We start from the raw sequence: 21,208 nt of genomic DNA on the forward strand, positions 1-21,208 counted from the left end.
ATAAGACCCCATTCACACTAGCGTGACTTGTCAGGCGACTTGTCAGCCTGACAAGTTGTGCTCCCTCGCGGTCCATTGACCGCTACAGGACCCGTTCTAATAGGAGCGACACAAGTCGCTCCAACTTACAAAAAGGGTCCTGTACTACTTGCTCCAAAGTCATGGTGCACAGGACTGCACAAGTCGCCCCCGAAGTAGTAAGGAGTCGTGTCGCCTCAGTGTGAACCGGCTCTTATACTAGTAGGATATAGCAACAATAGCATCCAACAATGCAAGTGTTGATTCAGCCGGAAAAACAGAGATAAGCATTCAATTACTTAAATATTATGGCTATATAATCAGGAAGAATAGAGTTTGATTGGCATTAGTAGGAAGTTATCTATTGGTTCATATGTTCCAAATATGGGGGAATTTGGCAAGGTTTAGAGAGTTTATCGCTAGTAGACGCTCAAAGGCGTAACTGGAGATTACCATAGTCACTACATCAGAGATATTGGAAGATATGTTATTTTCCATTTTCTTAGAATGGTGAGCTGGGCTGCCAAAAGTATATGTGTCACCACTGATCTGTATGGGGTCAGGTATTGGTCGATACCTATGTTGAGTACAGCTAAGGCCGGCTGTGGTTTACATAATATACCTGTGCATGAGGCGATGAGGCAAAATGTTTGGGACCAAAAACTAGTGAGATTAGGGCAAAACCATAGGATATGCAAAAGAGTACCCACTTTACCGCACTCATGCCAACATGGGGGGTGTTAGGGGAGAATTTGGCTAAGCGGCAAGGTGTATAATACCACCTATTAGTAATTTTGATTGTCATCTCCTGGTGGCTAGTGCAGTGGGAGGCTTTGGAAATAGAGCTGAGTGCAGTATGCCATTGTGTTGGGGTGAATGTCATTCCAAGGTCCTTTTCCCATTTTGACATAGAAGTAGACTTAGATAGGGTGCTTTTGTCCTGTAGTGTTCTATAAAAAAAGGGAAATTCCCTTCTTTCTCTGTGTGGGTTGGTTGAGAAAATCCAAGGTGGTAGGGGGTAGGGATAGTGAGGGAGCTCGGTGTTTAGCTACAAAATGTAGGATTCCTGTACATGTGTAGTGGAGGTATTTGGGGATATGATATGTCCGAACCAAACGGGAGGTTGTCCTTGAGGAGAGCGTTGGTTTCCTGGATACCTAGATACATAAGGGATTTGACTGTTATGGAGGGGAGGGCATCAAAGATTTGAATAGGGTACGTTGTTGGGACCAGGGATTTAGAAATAGATGGGGCATGAGTAATATGCCTCCAGGCCATCAGGGATGCCTGTACGAGAGCAGGGAAGATTTTCTGGTCCCATGGTTTCCAAGTGTCGTTCAGAAGGAGATGTTGCAGGTTTGTGGTGGGAGAAAGTTTGTGTTCTATGTCGACTCATAGTTGAAATGTTGTGGGGGAGAACCAGTATTTAGGTTGGTCTAGTTGTAACCCCCACTAGTAATCCTTGACATCAGGGAAGCCCGCTCCGCCACACGTTTTTTGTTTAATTAGGGATAGATGAGAGCAACTGGCCCTTAGTCTGGTGCAAATATAGCACTAAAGGGTTCTAGACAGAGATGTTCAGTATTGGGCGGGGACCAGGATGGGAAGTGTCCTGAAAAAATAGAGAATTTGGGGGAGGATGTTCATCTTGACTGCTGCCAATCCACCGGGAGAGTTCACATTTGGCTTTGCGTTTAAGTTCCTTTTCAATTTTGGAAAGTAGGGGTAAGAAGTTGGCCGCCGCCAAGGAAGTGATGGAGGTCGTTGACGTAATACTAAGATATGGGATTCCTTCATCAGACTCCTTAAATGGGAATCAACTTTGTAGTTTGAGTTTTGTGGAGGATTAGACTTCCAGATCTAGGATTAGGAAATTGGTTAAGGTAACTTTATAGTAAGATATTTGACTAAACTGGGTAAAAATTTGAAAAGCCTCTGGCAGGGAGGAGTCAGGGTTTGTTAGGAGTAATATAATGTCACCCGCACAGAGGTTTATTTTGTGGGTAAAATTACCAAGCTGGAAGCCAGTGATTCCCGGGTGGGAGCAGATCGCTTCTGCCAGAGGTTCAATCGTCAGATTGAAGATGGAAAATGACAGGAGGCATCCCTGTCTAGTTCCATTTGTGATGGAGGCGTTCACCTGTGCCAAATGGGTGGAGCATAGGCCCATAATTACATTGAGTATAGTCCCATGAAAATCAAATTTTTCCAGAACCTCAGACACGTAATGTCAGTGGACTCTATCGAACGTCTCTCTGCGTCCACCGAGAGGAGCAGAGAAGGAGTTCCAGTTTTATTTGTGTAGTGAATAATACTGATAATACGTCTTGGCACGTCTGATGTCTGTCTACCTGAGACAAACCCAATTTGGTCTTTTTCAATCAGATCGGGTAAGACTTCCATCAGGTGTTTTGCTAACACTTTGGCATATAACTTCACATCAGTATTTAATAATGAAATTGAACAAAAATTGTCAGGACTGGTGGAATCCTTACCCAGTTTGGGCAAGTTGGCCACTTGTGCTCTCAGCATCTCTGGGGTAAAATAGGAAGAGTGTGCAGCTTTAGGAAACACTTAGTTAAGGTGTGGGGTAAGGGTCTGGGCAAGCTTGTAATACTCGTTTGGCAGGCCATCAGGGCCAGGGGACTTACCCGTGGGTAGTGATTGTATAGATTTTGATATTTCTATGTCTGAAAAGGGAGCGTTGAGCTCGGAAAGGTGCTCCTTTGTTAGGGGAGGGAGCTGTGGTTTGGAAAAGAAGCTATGGATGTCAGACGAGGAGGGTTGGGGAGTATTTGAATCCTCTTGGAAGTTATAAAGCGCACCATAATAGTAGCAAACTCATATGCAATGGCTTGAGGGTTCATAATCTTACAATTAGAAGTGGGGTGTTTATGAGGTGGGAAATTCTGGTTTTGGCTTGGGTGGTTTTCAGTCTGTTAGTGAAGTGTTTCTCAGCTTTATTAGCATTGGCATAGTATGTGAGTTTGAGTGAGCGGAGATGTCTATCAAATTGTTTCACGAGTAGGTCCATTTGTTTCCCCCAGAGGGTAGCCAGAGACATTGAAAAGAAGGGAGTGGGGAGCTTTTTGTTTTGTTATTTGAGAGTTTTGAGTTCTGCGAGCAGGGTGTCTGTTGGATGCAGATTCCCCATAAAAAAACTTTATGGGCAATCCATAGGATGATTGGGTCAGAGACAGGCGTGCTGACATCGCCAGACATCATGTACCCCCTCTTTGTGGAATAAGTCTCGTGGAGATGGGTGTCTTACTCTTGATGTTGAGCTGGAGTCTAGGTGAGGGTCCATGGTTACAATAAAGTCTCCACATATCAGCAGTTGGCCGTACCTGATAGGGGAGATGAGTCTGAAGATTCTGCGCAGAAACCGCAATTGGTGTGTGTTTGGATCGTAGATAGTACCAATGGTGAGTGGCATGGAATTAAGGTCCCCTGTGATGATTACAGTGCCTTGCGAAAGTATTCGGCCCCCTTGAAATTTTCCACCTTTTGCCACATTTCAGGCTTCAAACATAAAGATATAAAACTGTAATTTTTTGTGAAGAATCAACAACAAGTGGGACACTATCATGAAGTGGAACGAAATTTATTGGATATTTCAAACTTTTTTAACAAATAAAAAACTGAAAAATTGGGCGTGCAAAATTATTCAGCCCCCTTAAGTTAATACTTTGAAGCGCCACCTTTTGCTGCGATTACAGCTGTAAGTTGCTTGGGGTATGTCTCTATCAGTTTTGCACATCGAGAGACTGAAATTTTTGCCCATTCCTCTTTCCAAAACAGCTCGAGCTCAGTGAGGTTGGATGGAGAGCGTTTGTGAACAGCAGTTTTCAGTTCTTTCCACAGATTCTCGATTGGATTCAGGTCTGGACTTTGACTTGGCCATTCTAACACCTGGATATGTTTATTTGTGAACCATTCCATTGTAGATTTTGCTTTATGTTTTGGATCATTGTCTTGTTGGAAGACAAATCTCCGTCCCAGTCTCAGGTCTTGTAGACTCCATCAGGTTTTCTACCAGAATGGTCCTGTATTTGGCTCCATCCATCTTCCCATCAATTTTAACCATCTTCCCTGTCCCTGCTGAAGAAAAGCAGGCCCAAACCATGATGCTGCCACCACCATGTTTGACAGTGGGGATGGTGTGTTCAGGGTGATGAGCTGTGTTGCTTTTATGCCAATCATAACGTTTTGCATTGTTGCCAAAAAGTTCTATTTTGGTTTCTTTTGACCAGAGCACCTTCTTCCACATGTTTGGTGTGTCTCCCAGGTGGCTTGTGGCAGACTTTAAACAACACTTTTTATGGATATCTTCAAGAAATGGCTTTCTTCTTGCCGCTCTTCCATAAAGGCCAGATTTGTGCAGTATACGACTGATTGTTGTCCTATGGACAGAGTCTCCCACCTCAGCTGTAGATCTCTGCAGTTCATCCAGAGTGATCATGGGCCTCTTGGCTGCATCTCTGATCAGTCTTCTCCTTGTATGAGCTGAAAGTTTAGAGGGATGGCCAGGTCTTCGTAGATTTGCAGTGGTCTGATACTCCTTCCATTTCAATATTATCGCTTGCACAGTGCTCCTTGGGATGTTTAAAGCTTGGTAAAACTTTTTGCATCCAAATCCGGCTTTAAACTTCTCCACAACAGTATCTCGGACCTGCCTGGTGTGTTCCTTGTTCTTCATGATGCTCTCTGCGCTTTAAACGGACCTCTGAGACTAACACAGTGCAGGTGCATTTATACGGAGACTTGATTACACACAGGTGGATTCTATTTATCATCATTAGTCATTTATGTCAACATTGGATCATTCAGAGATCCTCACTGAACTTCTGGAGAGAGTTTGCTGCACTGAAAGTAAAGGGGCTGAATAATTTTGCACGCCCAATTTTTCAGTTTTTTATTTGTTAACAAAGTTTGAAAAATCCAATAAATTTCGTTCCACTTCATGATTGTGTCCCACTTGTTGTTGATTCTTCACAAAAAATTACAGTTTTATATCTTTATGTTTGAAGCCTGAAATGTGGCAAAAGGTCACAAAGTTCAAGGGAGCCGAATACTTTCGCAAGGCACTGTATTTATGTACCCTCATCATCTAGTATGGAGTACTTGAGATGGAATGCCACAGATTTGTTTATAGCCAGGAGGACTCCCCATTTTTCTCGGATTCATGGGCCAGAAAGATGTGTGGGTAGTCCTTGTCCATGACCCTTCAACCCCTGAAGGACAGTCAAAACACGTTAGTAAATTTCCATCATCAGAGACCCACTGCTCAAGTTTATAATGGAAAGATTTTTGCAAACTTCCCTGGGTTGGGAGGAATGAGTACCTCTTTTGAATGTATAGTATTTGTAGTTTTATGTAATTAGCTGTAACATCATATATTTTATGGCCTTGACTATATAACTTTTGGGAATATTAATAAAGATAAATAGCAAACGTACTGTGATATGGGTTGCCTGCAAGTCCCATGAGAGTTGGCTTTGTTATGTTCATTTATATAGCTTGGGTTATTGGCATACACAATTAGATCGCTACCACTATTCATACTATGGTATTTGTGCCAGTAGCATGCAAATGTGTATATGTTTTCTTCTATATCCCTAAAATACATACCTTAATAGAATAATAGGTTGCACGATTACTGTAACATTACCTGACATTGGCCTGAGTATATAGGCTTCAATGAGCAAGAAAGGGTTAATACATTTATATTAAAAAAAAAAAAAAAAAGTACAGTGACACTTCTTGAACACTAAACTGAGAAAAAACATATAAAAGACAGAGGCTGAAAAAAGAAGAAAAAAGAAAAATGAAATCGCAAAAGACACTGTTGACAAGAGATTTGGTTTCCAAAACCTCTGACACAGATGACTCAACTCTTCTATTTTAATGCACAATTTAAAAAAAAAAAAAAAAAAAAAATCTCTTTAAAACATTATAGAGTGAACCACTGGCAAAAGAGAAAAAAAAAATGCTTGACATGGCTTCTAGAGAGAACAAAGATGTCTTTTTTTTGTACAATTTCATTTTAGCCTATGTTATAGTTCACTGAAATGAATAGTGGCTAAATTATTAAATAGATGTGGTATTCATAGGCATGATTTCCATATCTAGCTTAAAAAATGTTCTGTTACTAAACCTCACAAAATTTAGAAATATCCACATTAAAAGAAGGAATAGTAAGGAAGCATAAAACCAAGTGTACCATATTGGACAGAAACATGTCACAGTAGGGCTTTTGTATGCAATTATGATTTTCCCTGTAAAAGATTAAACCTATTTGGTTGCTATGCACAACAGCTTGATTTTTCCCCCATATTTCTTGGCTTCTGTTTATATACTTTGGTGTGAAGGGTTTCCAAAAAATTATTGAAGCATATTTATATATTTCTTACATTAGTCTAATGATAAGTGCTAGTATCTGTTTATAATTATACTTTCTCTACATTTTGTTTACACGGTTTTACTTTAAATCAGATATACTTGTAGCACAAATTAAATTAAAAATGAACTCCATGCAGATATAAATGATAGCAAATGAAAGCACCTGTTCAAAAATACATTAACCAATTACCAACTGGGCACTTAAACCCCCTTCCTAACAAGACCAGTTTTCAGTGCTCTCACATTTTGAATGACAATTACTCAGTCAATCACTGCAACATAGTACCCATACAAAACTGTCATCCTTTTTTTCACACAAACAGAGCTTTCTTTTTGTGGTACTTAATCATCATTTGGGTTTTTTTATTTTTTGCACTATAAATGAAAAAAGACTGAAAATTTTGTAAAAAAAATGCATTTTTCTTCGTTTCGGTTTTAAAATTTTGCAAATTTAGCAATTCTTCTTCAAAAATTTTGGCCAAAATTTATACTGCTACATATCTTTGGTAAAAATAACCCAAATAAGTATATATTATTTGGTCTGTGTGAAGGTTATAGAGTCTACAAGCTATGGTGCCAATCATTGAAAATTGATCACACCCAATTGTCTCTGTCATGCCTTCAGACTAAGAAAAGAATTAATGTTATTGAAACTTGCAATACCAATATTGTCCACAAGATGCCACTGTAACAAAGACTATTGATGGACAGTTCTTTATGGTATTTCTTGCTTTCTATCACTGGGTATTAGCTCCACCTCTCTCTGAAAAATCTCCATTTTAGACATCTCATGGACACAAGCCAGGCAGCATCTCATGCTCCTGTGGGAGATTCCTGAACCCTTCTAGGAAGCATCGCTGGTATGCCTATGAACTGTTAGCTATATACTCAGTGCATATCTTGTTTATGTTTATATACGGATTGTATGCTTTTATCTGTTTATTTCCAGTTTCACCTATTCTCAATCCTATTTGCATATCCATTCTATCTGACTTGTATCCTGTTTTATGTGACCACCATTCTTCCACTGGAATAAAGAATAAAGTTACAAAAACACTGGTTATTATAGGATTGAAGGTTTAGCTGTATGTTGAGCTGCACACACGCCTGGGGCATACGTGTACTGAGAAGAGAACAGTGAAACAGCGGCTATCCAGCAAGTGGGATTTAGGACAGCGACTATACAGAGGCCAGCACAGTCATCTGCATATGCAATACAGCAGTCTCTACAAAGTCAAGCATTCCTGCAAGCAACATGTCACTTAGCCAGACATCCTCACTCAAGACAAGGTCCCAAGTTTCTGGCTCCTCTAGATCTTCCTCCACAAGCAATGCACTCGCCATAGCACGTGCGAAAACTGAAGCCGCCAAGGCATTTTTTGTTTATAGCGCAAGATCAAAAAATCGCACAGGTGATTAAATACCATCAAAAGAAAGCTCTGTTTGTGGGGAAAAAAGGACGTCAAATTCGATTAGGTACAGCATCACACAACCGCGCAATTGTCCGTTAAAGTCACGCAGTGCCGAATCGCAAAATAGGGCCTGGTCAGGAAGGGGGTAAAATCTTCCGGGGCTTAAGTGGTTAAATGTTTGGTATCTTTTAAATGTGAGGGATATGTGGGCACCAAAGGCTGCAGAAAGTGGTCCACATATTCCCCAATTCTGGAGAAAATGGACCCAATCCCGCTTATAATAGGCCTCCCCGGAGGATTTGTCTTATTTTTGTGTATCTTGGGGAGCTGATATATATAGTGGGTAGCCTTGGTGCTTCGGGTACTAGGTACTTGGCCTCTTTTTTGGTTAAGATGTCCTCGTCTTTAGCCTTTTTCACCAGTTTTTCTAGTATATTTTTTAATTTGGAGGTGGGGTTGGTTTTCAATTTCTTGTATGTTACCACATCACCCACCAACCTATCTAGCTCTTTCAGATAATCACATTTATTTAGGATCACAACCCCCGCCGCCTTTATCGGCGGGTCTTATAATAATATTTTTTCTTTTTTTCTAATTCCTCAATACCCCTATCAAAATCCTTTTTTTCAAACACATGTTTCGGTTTCAAATTACGGATATCGTCTTCAACCAAACCCCTAAATGTTTCCAAATAGTGGCTGGATGAGACAGTGGGGTTGAAAGTGGAATAATTCCTAAGCCCACTATTTTCATAATCACTTTCCAACTTGGTACCATTAGCCGGTTTTTCGGTAAAAAAACTTTTTTATTTTTAACTTCCTAATATACTTTTCAATATCTACAAATGTATGAAATTTATTTATCCCTTTATCTGGTGCGTATTTTAACCCAAGGTCTAGAACCTTGAGTTCATCTTGGGAAAATATAGCAGTACTAAGGTTAAAAATACCACCACCTAATATTCCCGCTTACTTTTTGTTTTGTAATTTTCTCCCCCCTCTGCACCCTCTTCTCGGTTTTCTTGGTTTCCCCTCTGTGGGGTGTCCCAAGAAGTTTGGTAAGGGTTGGTTTCCAATTGGGGCCTCTGAGGTCCCTGGGAGTGGTGAGGGGGGTCTCCACCAGTTCTGAGAACCCCGCCTAGGATGGCCTTGCTGGTCCCTTCTTCCACCTCTGTGGCCCCTCTGGGCTCTGTAGGGTTGGCCTGAACCTCTCCCTCTTGGACCTGGGGGTGCTCCCCGCCCCCTACCTTGAAAACTCTGTTGTGGATACTGATAAGGAGAGTCTGCGAGGGAGGAGTATCTATTCTGAATAGGTATGTCATAATAGTGTATTGGATTATGACCATTGTAATATGGGGTCTCTTGGGCATCTGGCCTTGAGAGAAAAGACTCCTCTGGTCCCTCCAAATCAAAACCAGGTACCCCCCCCCCCCATTGGTGTGTAATTGGGGTTGGTAAATCTTTCCAAACCATTCTCTCGGACAGGAGAAGAATGGGTGGAGTTCACAGCCTGCTCAGGTATCTCTTGCCATTTAGGCTACATTCACACCTGAGCATAGCGTTTTCACGCGTTTTTTTTACCGCGATTTACAGGCGTTTTTTGTGCAGGCGTTTTTAGATTGAATAGAAACCAATGGAAAACGCCTGTAATCTGCCCAAAAAGAAGCTCATGTACTTCTTTGAGCGTTGGACGTTTTGCTCACAGCGTCAAAACGCTCAGATGTGAACATCAACAGGGGCCATTGAAATGAATAGGATTTGTCTTGTTGGGCATTTTGAGAGCTGATCCTAGAGCAGAAAAACTCCCCAAAAAGCCTACATGTGAACGGAGCCTTATATATTTTTTGATCTTTGTAGTCTTTCACGTCTCTCTGGTATTTCTTGATTTTTTTATTTCTGGTATCTCTATCAACTTTTTCTAAAAATTTCTGTATTTGTGCACTTTCTACAAATTCCGGATTTTCTTTGAAAGGTTCAAGATTGGTCTTGAGCTCGCTAATTTTTGTCTCAAGTTTCGACATTTTGACCTTTCTTCTGGCTATAATTAGGCCAAGTAGCCGTGACTCACAAAAATTAAAAAAAATATTATACCAGTCTAGATTGAGGTCAGCATCATCTAGTCCATCGTTTGGACCTAGATCCCACCTCAGTCTCCTCAGAGTCATCTTCATTTTATGGTATTGTTCTAAGGAGGCCAAATCCCACCATACTCTTATCTTTTTGTCTAGTATGTTTTTGAGTGATTTTATATTCTGTTCCATGTCCTTGGAAGCTACATTTTTTGCAGAAAAGAGATCCTTAGAGTCTCTATTACTAAGGAAATTAAAAATGTCCATTGTTGCGGGTACACTGTAAAAAGAGGAAAATGCTAAAAAATTAATTGGCGTTGGTCGCCAATAGTACATGCGCAAATGGTAAAAGATATATACATGTGATATTCAAATATATGTGTTAAATGAATCCATAAATTGCAATATAAAAGTGCATAAGTGACACAACTTTATATGTTGGTATAGACCAAAGAAAGGGGGCTGCAACAAAATCGTAAAAACGTGAAAGTGGTAAAAAATACACCTAAAGTGTACGGAGCTGCGCTCACCTAAAGTGCACTGTGTGATTGATATTAAATATATAAAATTCATAAATTCTTAAATACAAAGTGCATAATCAAATATAAAGTGCATCAACAGTTAATGAATGAGTGAATCTAAAATGAAATCCCATACAAAGTCCATTGATCAAATATAAAGTTCATCAACAATTGGTAAATGATAAATAAAGTCCCATACACCAACAAAAAAATGCAGTCTCTAAAAGATAATTCTTCCACATAAAGACACCACTCCCAGGGACCTCAGAGGCCCCAATGGGAAACCAACCCTTACCAAACTTCTTGAGACACCCCCCAGAGGGGAAACCAAGAAAACCGAGAAGAGGGTGCAGAGGGGGGGAGGAAATTACAAAACAAAAAGAAAGCGGGAATATTAGGTGGTGGTATTTTTAACCTTAGTACTGCTGTATTTTCTCAAGATGAACTCAAGGTTCTAGACCTTGGGTTAAAATACGCACCAGATAAAAGGGATAAATACATTTCATACATTTGTAGATATTGAAAAGTATATTAGGAAGTTAAAAATAAAAAAGTTTTTTACCGAAAAACCAGCTAATGGTACCAAGTTGGAAAGTGATTATGAAAATAGTGGGCTTAGGAATTATTCCACTTTCAACCCCACTGTCTCATCCAGCCACTATTTGGAAACATTTAGGGGTTTGGTTGAAGACGATATCCGTAATTTGAAACCGAAACATGTGTTTGAAAAAAAGGATTTTGATAGGGGTATTGAGGAAATTAGAAAAAAGAAAAAATATTATTATAAGACCCGCCGATAAAGGTGGCGGGGTTGTGATCCTAAATAAATGCGATAATCTGAAAGAGCTAGATAGGTTGGTGGGTGATGTGGTAACATACAAGAAATTGAAAACCAACCCCACCTCCAAATTAAAAAATATACTAGAAAAACTGGTGAAAGGCTAAAGACGAGGGCATCTTAACCAAAAAAGAGGCCAGGTACCTAGTACCCGAAGCACCAAGGCTACCCACTATATATCAGCTCCCCAAGATACACAAAAATAAGACAAATCCTCCGGGGAGGCCTATTATAAGCGGGATTGGGTCCATTTTCTCCAGAATTGGGGAATATGTGGACCACTTCCTGCAGCCTTTGGTGCCCACATATTCCTCACATTTAAAAGATACCAAACATTTAACCACTTAAGCCCCGGAAGATTTTTACCCCCTTCCTGATCAGGCCCTATTTTGCGATTCGGCACTGCGTGACTTTAACGGACAATTGCGCGGTCGTGCAAAACTGTGCCTAATCGAATTTGACGTCCTTTTTTTTCCACAAACAGAGCTTTCTTTTGGTGGTATTTGATCACCTGTGCAATTTTTTGATCATGCGCTATAAACAAAAAAAGAGCGTAAATTTAAAAAAAATAACATTTTTCACATTTTTTTTATATGAAATTCCCCCCCAAAAAAAATTCAAAGTTTTTTTAACATTTTTGGCCAATTTGTTTTCTGCTACATATGTTTGGTAAAATAAATCGCAATAAGGGTATTTTTATTGGTTTGCGCAAAAGGTATTGCATTTACTATCTACGGGAAAGTTTTTTGTCATTTTAGTTGTTGTTTTTTTTTTTTTTTAACGAGTAATGTCGGCGATCTGCAATTTTTTTTGCGGGACTGCGACATTGCGGCGGACAGATCGGACCCTTGACTGACATTTTTGACACTTTTGGGGGTACCAGTGACATTACTACAGTAATCAGTGCTATACATATGCACTGTTACTGTAAAAATGACACTGGCAGGGAAGGGGTTAACTTTATTGGAGAAGGAGGGGTTAAGTGTGTCCCTAGGGGCGTGTTTCTAACTGTGATGGGATTTTGCTGTTCATGTAACAGCAGAGATCTACAGTCCTACATAGCAGGACTGTTTGATCTCTGCTGTTACACAAGGGAGAATGACAGGCGGCTTTGTTTACATTAGCCGCCTGCATTTCTCCCTCTGTAACTGACGATCGCAAGTGACTGGCGGACATCGGGTCTGTCGGTCACTCGCGCGGAGGTGTCCGTGAATGAGTGGGGGCGGGTGCACCCCTCCGGCGGCGCGCACTCGCCCCTACTGGCTCACAGGCTAGTGACGTACCGTTACGTCACTTTGCCTGCACGGGGCTGACCGTGCAGGCAAAGCACGGTCTCAGGGAGGACAGAAACCTCCCGTGGAGCAGAATAAGTACATATTCTCCAATAGCAGTATATGTACTTGTGGCGGTCGGCAAGTTGTTAATCAATATTCTAGAAAACCTCCCAGTAACTCCCTCTACACAAGCCTGAAGCAGCAAGATGTGCTTTCCACTACCATGGCTGCCCTCAATCGGAAAACCAACATGATGAACGACCAGAAGGAGTTTATTTATGATTCGCTGAACTTAGCGAAGAGTAACAATTTCTTCTGGCATCAGGGTTCCTGTTATAACCAGTTAATGTAAAGCAGTTAAAAGCTGCATTTTGGGATGTTATTGAAAAAAGCCGCGTTTTAGGCCGAAAAAACAGTTGTGCATCCGGCGTTTAAATAATTATTTCCAAAATATAACAGTTCATTACTGCATTTGTGAATTTTGGTGACCAAATCTGTGCTCTAGGTCCCCAAATCTGGTGTCCACAGATAGTATAAATATGTACTGTTAATGTACAGCAGTTAAAAGCTGCATTTTGGGGTGTTATTGAAAAAAGCTGCGTTTTAGGCAGAAAAAACAATTGTGCATCCGGTGTTTAAATAATTATTTTTAATATATAGCAGTTCACTACTGCATTTGTGAATTTTGGTGACCAAATCTGTGCTCTGGGTCCCCAAATCTGGTGTCCATACATAGTAAAAATATATACTGTTAATGTACAGCAATTAAAAGCTGCATTTTGGGGTGTTATTGAAAAAAGACAAGTTTTAGGCAGAAAAAACAGTTATGCATCCGGCGTATAAATAGGTAATTTCAATTTACAGCAGTGAAATACAAATTTTCTGTATTTTATTACAAAAATACTTGTTCTTGTTCCACAAACCACTTGTGCATACAGCGTACCAAAAACATTTTTACATTTCCGCATAGAAATTGAGAATCAGTGTATTTTGGGCTTTAAAAACATTATTCTGGGTCCACAGAGCATTTTTATGACACGGGCACTGCCTTAGCGAACGTAATTGTCGACTACTGCCAGGTAAATTGACACCGGAGAGAGACCAATCTTTCAGCTTGGTGGTGGAACGCAAATAATGAGGAGAACATCAAATATGGGACGTGGGCATAGTCATGGTGGTGTTGGTGGAGCTCCTGTTGCTGGTAGAGGACGTGGCCGTTCAGCGCCAACTACCGCTCCAAGTCAAACCCCTTCCTCTGGTGCGAGTAGGCGACAGAATCTGCAGCGTTATTTGATAGGCCCAAATGCCGCTCTACGGATGGTGAAGCCAGAACATGTACACGCGATAGTAGATTGGGTGGCTGACAGTGCCTCCAGTTCCTTCACAGTATCTAACACCCAGTCCTCTGCAGAAAGCTCAGAGTTCGCACCTGCAGCCCATGCCCATCAGTCTTCCACCTCACCCCCTTGCAAATCAGCCAAGCAGTCAGAGCCCCAAATCATGCAGGAAAGTCTTATGCTTTTTGATGACTCTGTTGACAGGGTTTCCCCCGGCCCATCCACCTAGCCCTGCCCCAGAAGAGGAAGACCTTGAATGCACTGATGCTCAACCACTTTTGTTGCAGGATGAGGACATGAGAATATCGCCACAAAACGTCTCCGATGTTGATGATGAAACACAGGTGCCAACTGCTGTGGCTTTCTGCAATGTGCAGACCGACGAGGAGGGGAGGGATCATGAATGGGTGGAAGATGATGTGGAGGATGATGAAGTCCTAGACCCAGACTGGACTGAAGGTCATGCTAGTAAGGCATGCAGTTATGAGGAAGAGGCGGTGGTCGCACAGAGGCAACAGCACAGCAAAAGAGGGAGCAGGGTGCAAAAGCGCAGCGGCCATTCAAGAGACAGTACGTCTGCTACTGTCCACCGCACCCAGGCACCGAGCACACCAAGGCCTGCTCCAAGGAGTTCATTGGCGTGGCAGTTCTTCACACAATGTCCTGACGACAAGAGAAGAGTGGTTTGCATGTTGTGCCATCAGAGCCTGAAGCGAGGCATAAATGTACTTAACCTGAGCACAACCTGCATGACCAGGCTTCTACATGCAAAGCATGAACTGCATTGGAGTAAATACCTTAAAAACAAGGAACTCTCTCATGCTCCTCCTGCCCCCTCTTCTGCTGCTGCCCCGGCCTCTCCCTCCACCGCTGGCATCACCGTGGCATCTGGCGACCAGCAAACAGAGGATGTTCCACAAACACCACCACATACGACACCATTACCAAGCATCTCCAACATGTCACACGGCAGCATTCAGCTGTCAATCTCCCAAACATTGGAGAGAAGAAGGAAATACCCACCTACCCACTCTCGAGCCCTGGCCCTGAATGCCAGCATTTCAAAATTACTGGCCTTTGAAATGCTGTCATTCCGTCTGGTGGAGACGGACTGTTTCAAACAGCTGATGGCGGTGGCTGTCCTTCAGTACGTTGTTCCCAGCTGCCACTACTTTTCCAGACTTCACTGCACAACCAAGTGGAGGATAAAATCAAGTGTGCGCTGTGCAACGCCATCTGTGGCAAGGTCCACATAACCACAGATGCATGGACCAGTAAGCACGACCAGGGTCGCTATATCTCCCTAACTGCACACTGGGTAAACGTAGTGGCGGCTGGGCCTGAGGCAGATAGTGCATCATCCTCCTCCTCCTCCTCTTCTACCACCCCTACATCCAGTCATCGAAAGAACCTCACCCCCAACTTCAGCACAGCCCAGGGTAAACGTCAGCAGGCGATTTTAAAACTCATGTGTTTGGGTGACAAACCCCACACCACACAGGAGCTTTGGAGGGGCATAGAACAGCAGACTGATGACACTGCTGGCAGACATCAATCCTTCTTGGCTGTGATGTGAACGTTAACTCCCATGTATGGTTGCCATAGCCCTGAGTCTGTGAATGAGGCCTGTGGCACTGTAGGCAGACATTAATCCTTTTTGGCTGTGATGAGAACTTCAACTCCCATAGCATTCCCACCTGACGCCACCCCAACCTCCTATTCCACCTCCTACTCCAAGTTGCCAATTGATATTGGTTCATTTTTATTTATTTTATTTTAAGTAATTGCCCTATCCACATTTGTTTACAGGGGATTTACCTACATTGTGATGCCTTTTGCAGCCCTCTAGCCCTTTCCAGGGCTATTTTACAGCCTTTTTAGTGCCCAAAAGTTCGGGTCCCCATAGACTTCAATGGGGTTCGGGGTCAAGTTCAGGTTGAGTTCGGATCCCGAACATTTTCGTGAAGTTCGGCCGAACTTCTCGAACCCAAACATCCAGGTGCCCGCCCAAACCATATATTTTCTGAAATCACATGGCCAGTAGAACTAAACAAAGGTGCAACTGATTTTTAAGGCACTGCGATATTTGCACAAATTTTTATCAAACCAATAATTTTGCTAAAGATACACTTAAATAATTAATGATGGATTCATACATGGCAAAATGTACAATATTCCTACTGTATATAAAAGTTAAAACTGTATTGAGTTAATAAATAAAAAAAAAAATTAACAGATATTTGTACATTTTAAATTGTACCTTTTTGTGAAATGGTGAAAACTGAATGTATGCAAAACTGTAAATAATAACAATTTACTCTAAATATCCAGAGGTTACCATTTTTCCACTTACAGCTTCAGAATTTGAAAAGTCCCCTCAGGCTCGGTTCACAATGGTGCGATGCAGGATACCCTGCAAATCCAGTGCTGGTTCCCGCATCGCACCTGAACTGCCGACACTTCACACTGCCCTCTGCGAACTGCTGCGGGTGTCAATACAAAGTTATTGACACCCCCAGATCGGTTTACAGATTGCAGTGAGAACTGTGATTTCGGACAGGAATCGAATCGCATGGGTGTGAACATGCATGCAATATAATTCTGGTGTGGACAAAAAAAAAAAAAAAAGGGCCCTGCACAAGTTTGGTCTGAATGCGATGCAAATTCAGCCATACAGTTTGTATGGCTGAATTAGCATTGCACAGACATTGCATGTGATGTGCACAGCAATGTGATGCGAATCACATGCGATGTCTGGCATCGCACCAGTGTGAATTGGCCCTCAAACCAGACATTTTCTAAAAGCACATGACCTGTAGAATAAAAAAAAAAATGCTACAGTTTTTTGGGCCCCGCAATAATTGCGCAAATGTTTATCATATCGCTATTTTCACAAAAAAATACTCTAAAATCATTATTAGTGCACATAAACACAACAAAACTTGCAAAATTCCTACTAAATTACTAATAAAGCATTGTTTACATGTGGCATACTAAAGTGTATGCTCATGGAGGGCCATATTTACCCGCACGGGGATGAACAGGTGTTCCGTGCATCCCTGTACAGTACAGGCAGTCCCATTTATGTCAATTGGGATGCAACAACTGCACAGGCATAGCTGTTGTTCCCTATCTGACATCCGTGTGGATGTGGGTGCACGACCCTGAACGCAGATGCTGTGAGCTGAGGGACATGCACGCGGACCTACATGTATGTCAAACTGGGCAAAACGGCTCTGTTCGTGCAGTTGCTACATCTCAAATTACATCAATGGGACTGCCTGCACAGGGATGCACAGAACACCTGTGCATCCCTGTAAAGGTACCCTGTGTATGCCCAGTGTGCACAAGGCCTGTCCATTTTTCAAGCGGGCCCAATCGGACCACCCATTGTGTTCTATGGAGAGGGTGAAGTAAATTGACATGTGTCCGTTTACACCCGGCTGCATCTGATCTTTGGTGAAATATCAGAGGTCTAAACAGACCACCATATCTCTTTTTTTTTAGACAGAGGAAGGGACTTAAGAAAGTCCTTTTCTCTGCAGCACTTTACATGAATGAAATAAGGAGTCCTTATTTATTCATAAACTGACAGTCTGACACATAGCAAACTCTCGATTTACTATGTGATCAGCTGAGCTGTCAGTGGACACAGGAGCCATCAGTAGCAATGGCTGCCTCGATCCACTGCACTACAGGGAGGGGGAGGGGGCTGGTAAAGGTACAGGTTTACCAAGCCCCAGCTTCACCAGCACCCCCCGCTCAGCAATGACAGCTAACAACCGGTAAGCAGCTGAGCAGGCGGCGGAAGGGATGCCGCTGGGGGGATGGATTGGATGGGGGTTGCATGGGCTGGTACGGGAGAGGGGGATTGGCCTGTCGGGGGGGGGGACATTCTGTGATCCCCCCCTAAGCCCCAGCAGCACCCGAAGCCAGCGGGAGTAGCAGAGGAGGGATGCTGGCTTCTAAAGGTAGCACTGCAGGGGATCTGATTTGCGGGGGGGGGGGTTGGATCTGGTGTGGGGGGGGGATCAGTGCTGGGGCAGGAAGGGGGGTGAAGGGGATGACCATGAACTAATAGCAGGGGGTGAAATGGCCAGCTGCAAGCAGTGCTGAAGGTCCGTACGCAGTACAGACCTGGCAGTGAAAGGGTTAAAGGACTACTTTGGCAAAACAGAACACAACCTGACAGATAAAAACACGTCAATAAATTCTTCTGATATCTAACTAAGCTTTCCAGGAACTGCTTAAAAAAATAAACCATAATAACAAAAAAATACAGTATTCACTTAAAAAAAAGAATGGCCATGAAAGTGCATGGTTACATAATATGGCAAAATAAAAGAGGATACTTTACATTTTAACAGTACAAAGAGTAAGCTAAATTCAATATAGATGTGCTAAAACATAAAGAAAAAGCCAGGAGGTTGACTCTGATTTACTGGAAGCAGCCACAGGTCCCAAGCAGGTTGGAATGGAAGTGGATGGTGGATGGCATAAGGGACATAGAGGACTGGCTCGCTATGTGTAGGGGTGTGTGAGAACGTAATGATGAGAAGTGGCGACCATGGCTCGACTATGCAGGTGACTCGGCCCTGCTGCCCTCAAGCATTGACCAGGCCTTGCTGGTACTAGCTGACCCATCCCTGGGTGAGCCCGCTTCACCTCATTTTCAGTGCGTCTGCAGTGTGATGTCTCGAGCTTCTGGATGTCCGTAGCGACCTCGGCGGGGCGCAGAGGCTGGGGGGCTATGGACATAGACAGGTACAATATTTACTTCCCCCTTTTTATTTTTCCTACCCCCTTTTTTTTTGCTCCTTTCTTTTCCTTTTTTCCTTTCTCTCCACTTCACTCTCCTTTGCTACATGATGTTTACGCTGATTACTGTTGTCCATGTGTTTGGACTTCGTTGGGCGGCCTGCCGCCATAACGATTGTTTTTCACTCGTGTCGCGGGGGCAAATCAGGTGTTTACAGTGGTTCCCCGTTGGGATCTGGGCTACTACTGAGCTCCCGCCTGCTACTCAACTTGGGTGGAGGGGGCGTGACTAGGGAGGCACATGGCTGGGAGGGCCGCGTCGGGGGAGGTTTGATGGAGGCTGTTTGCCCCCCTCCTTTGGGGTGGGCCCTGGCCGGGGCCTCTTGGAGCTGGTTTTGTTTTCCCGACTGCACTTTTGGCTGCCCGCAGATGTTGCATGATTGTGGCTGCCGGCAGCCCGACCATTGCCCTGTAGCATTCCAGTTGCTCTGTTCACTGCTGTGTGCCTTGTATTCAGATTTATAATGTTTGTTCTATGAGCGGGTAGAGTTGATACCTTTCTGTACTGTTGTTTTCTATGTGTGTTTTCTATGCAAAACTAAATAAAGATTCTTTAACAAAAAAAAAAAAAAAAAACCATAAGGCAAAAAAAAAAGTCATAGCTCACCTAAAACTATATTACAAAATTAGGCAAACAATATACAAAGGACCCATAAATGGTAAAAGTATGGCAAGTCTAAAAGCTAAAGTTTCAAAATGTCATACCCTAGAAGCTAATTATAAGCCAAAAGAGGTAGGCAGCCTCCTATTGCTAAATTATCAATTATGACAAAAAAGAACAAATACAGAAATGACAGTGCCTTATAAAATACAGTACATGAAAGGGATAGTGAACAAAAATGTTAGTGATAGTTCCAAACAGAGGAGCCCAGTGAAAAGAGAGGTATTAGTTATAGATGAAGTTATATAAGCACACAAAAAGAAAATTTTAAAACAAACCTCTTCCACCCTTTTGTGAGAGAATGTGCTCGACTGCAACTGTTTCTCAAGATGGAAGCTTTTCAAACGTTCTTCCTTTAGTTGGCTGTTAAGCTTGTCCACTTCATTCAGGAATGCATCTTGATTGGACTTCACTGTCTTCAAATGCTGATTTAAGAAAAGTATTAGAAATACAAAAATGATAGCACACGAATTTATGAAATAAAACATCTAAAATATCCAACACTCAAACATAAGCAAACAATTGTGGTATCTGCATTCCAGTGCAGTCAAGAGTGAACCCTATTGAACAGGACAAGCTTTCAACAAATGCATAGTCTGTCAGAACCAGTAGAGGTCTGTTTTCCAGGCCAACAAAAGGAGCAGCCACTAGATCTTGAACAAAGGTCACTGAGGCCAAAACATTTCCATCATTTAGGGGCAATGTCAAGGTGTAAAACAAGGTTGGAGAGTTGGTACAGTAGTAGACTAAAGCAGTGTTTCCTAAACTAGGTATGGGAGCCAAATTGGGTCAAGGAAGTGTTTGGGATGGGTCGCCACTTAATTTTGTTTCCAGGTGCAAAATTAGCAGATCAATGGCAAGTGATAGCACGCTAACAATGAGAGCACATGTATAGCGTGTTAGAGTGAGTGGGTGGAGACAACTCCCAGGGTTGGAAACAACTACCCAGACAAGGTTCTAAGGTAAATAGACCCCATGGTAGTTGGAAAGGTTTACTGTTAAAAGAAAATACAACTAGGGTTTTATTTCCCTTGTTTTTACTAAAGCTTATAGAAATGGAGAAGTGAGGCCGCAATGTGTTCTCTGTGGGGGAAGTGCTAAAAAAAGCTGTTAACAAAACATGCATAGCATGAAATAAAAAAAAAAATATTTAAAAACAATGCAGAACACTTAAAAAAAATCAGTGTTTTGACCGTGCAGAATAAATTAATTCTAAGTAGAATCAGCTTGTAATACAGTAAGCTGGGGGTAGCTAGCTAGACCCATACTACCTGTTTAGGCAATGTTAAGCAGTGCTTCCCATTTCTCAATCACCACATAATATATTATAGATACCAAGCCGCACTTACTACTTTTTTTCAAACATATGGACTATGCATTATTGTTTTTGCATGGCTATTCTGACAGTTCAGTAAACATCTTCCTGTACAGTAACAATTTTCTTATTTGGGCTCTCTGATTCAAAAGTTTAAAAACCCCTGGGGCTGGAGGAAATTAAAGAGGAAGTAAGCCCTCCTCTGACACTTGTACCTATAGGTACTGTAAATATCTCCTAAACATGTACCGTTTAGGAGATATTTACCTTACATGCAGCCAGTGATGTCACTGGCGCATGCGCTCTGAAGGAACGGCTGCTGGTGCCGTTCCTTCAGAACTCCGTGCCGTGACTGTCGGCTCCCGCACGCGTGCGCGGGAGTGACGTCACCGTGGCTCCGGCCAATCAGATGGGCAGATGCCGCGATCCCGGGAGACGGGCGACTGGACATGTCGCCCGTCATACAGCTATGCGGGCGGCACGGCGGGGGCTCCTTCTAAGGTAAGTATTTCATAATGAGCTAGTATGCGATGCATACTAGCTC

General features: G+C 42.4%; 1 protein-coding gene across 3 annotated transcripts in view; it reads right to left on the reverse strand.

Moving 5' to 3' along the window:
• RPGRIP1L (RPGRIP1 like) overlaps positions 1-21,208 on the reverse strand; it is a 478,852-nt gene that overhangs the window by 288,117 nt on the left and 169,527 nt on the right. For all 3 annotated transcript variants that reach the window (XM_082269857.1, XM_082269856.1, XM_082269855.1), the window contains exon 8: positions 19,628-19,774. In XM_082269857.1, coding sequence (XP_082125983.1) covers positions 19,628-19,774 — 147 coding nt within the window. The remainder of the gene's footprint in view (positions 1-19,627; positions 19,775-21,208) is intronic.

Source organism: Pelophylax lessonae, assembly GCF_965119305.1.
Source record: "Pelophylax lessonae genome assembly, chromosome: 10".
NCBI classification, from domain to species: Eukaryota; Metazoa; Chordata; class Amphibia; order Anura; family Ranidae; genus Pelophylax; species Pelophylax lessonae.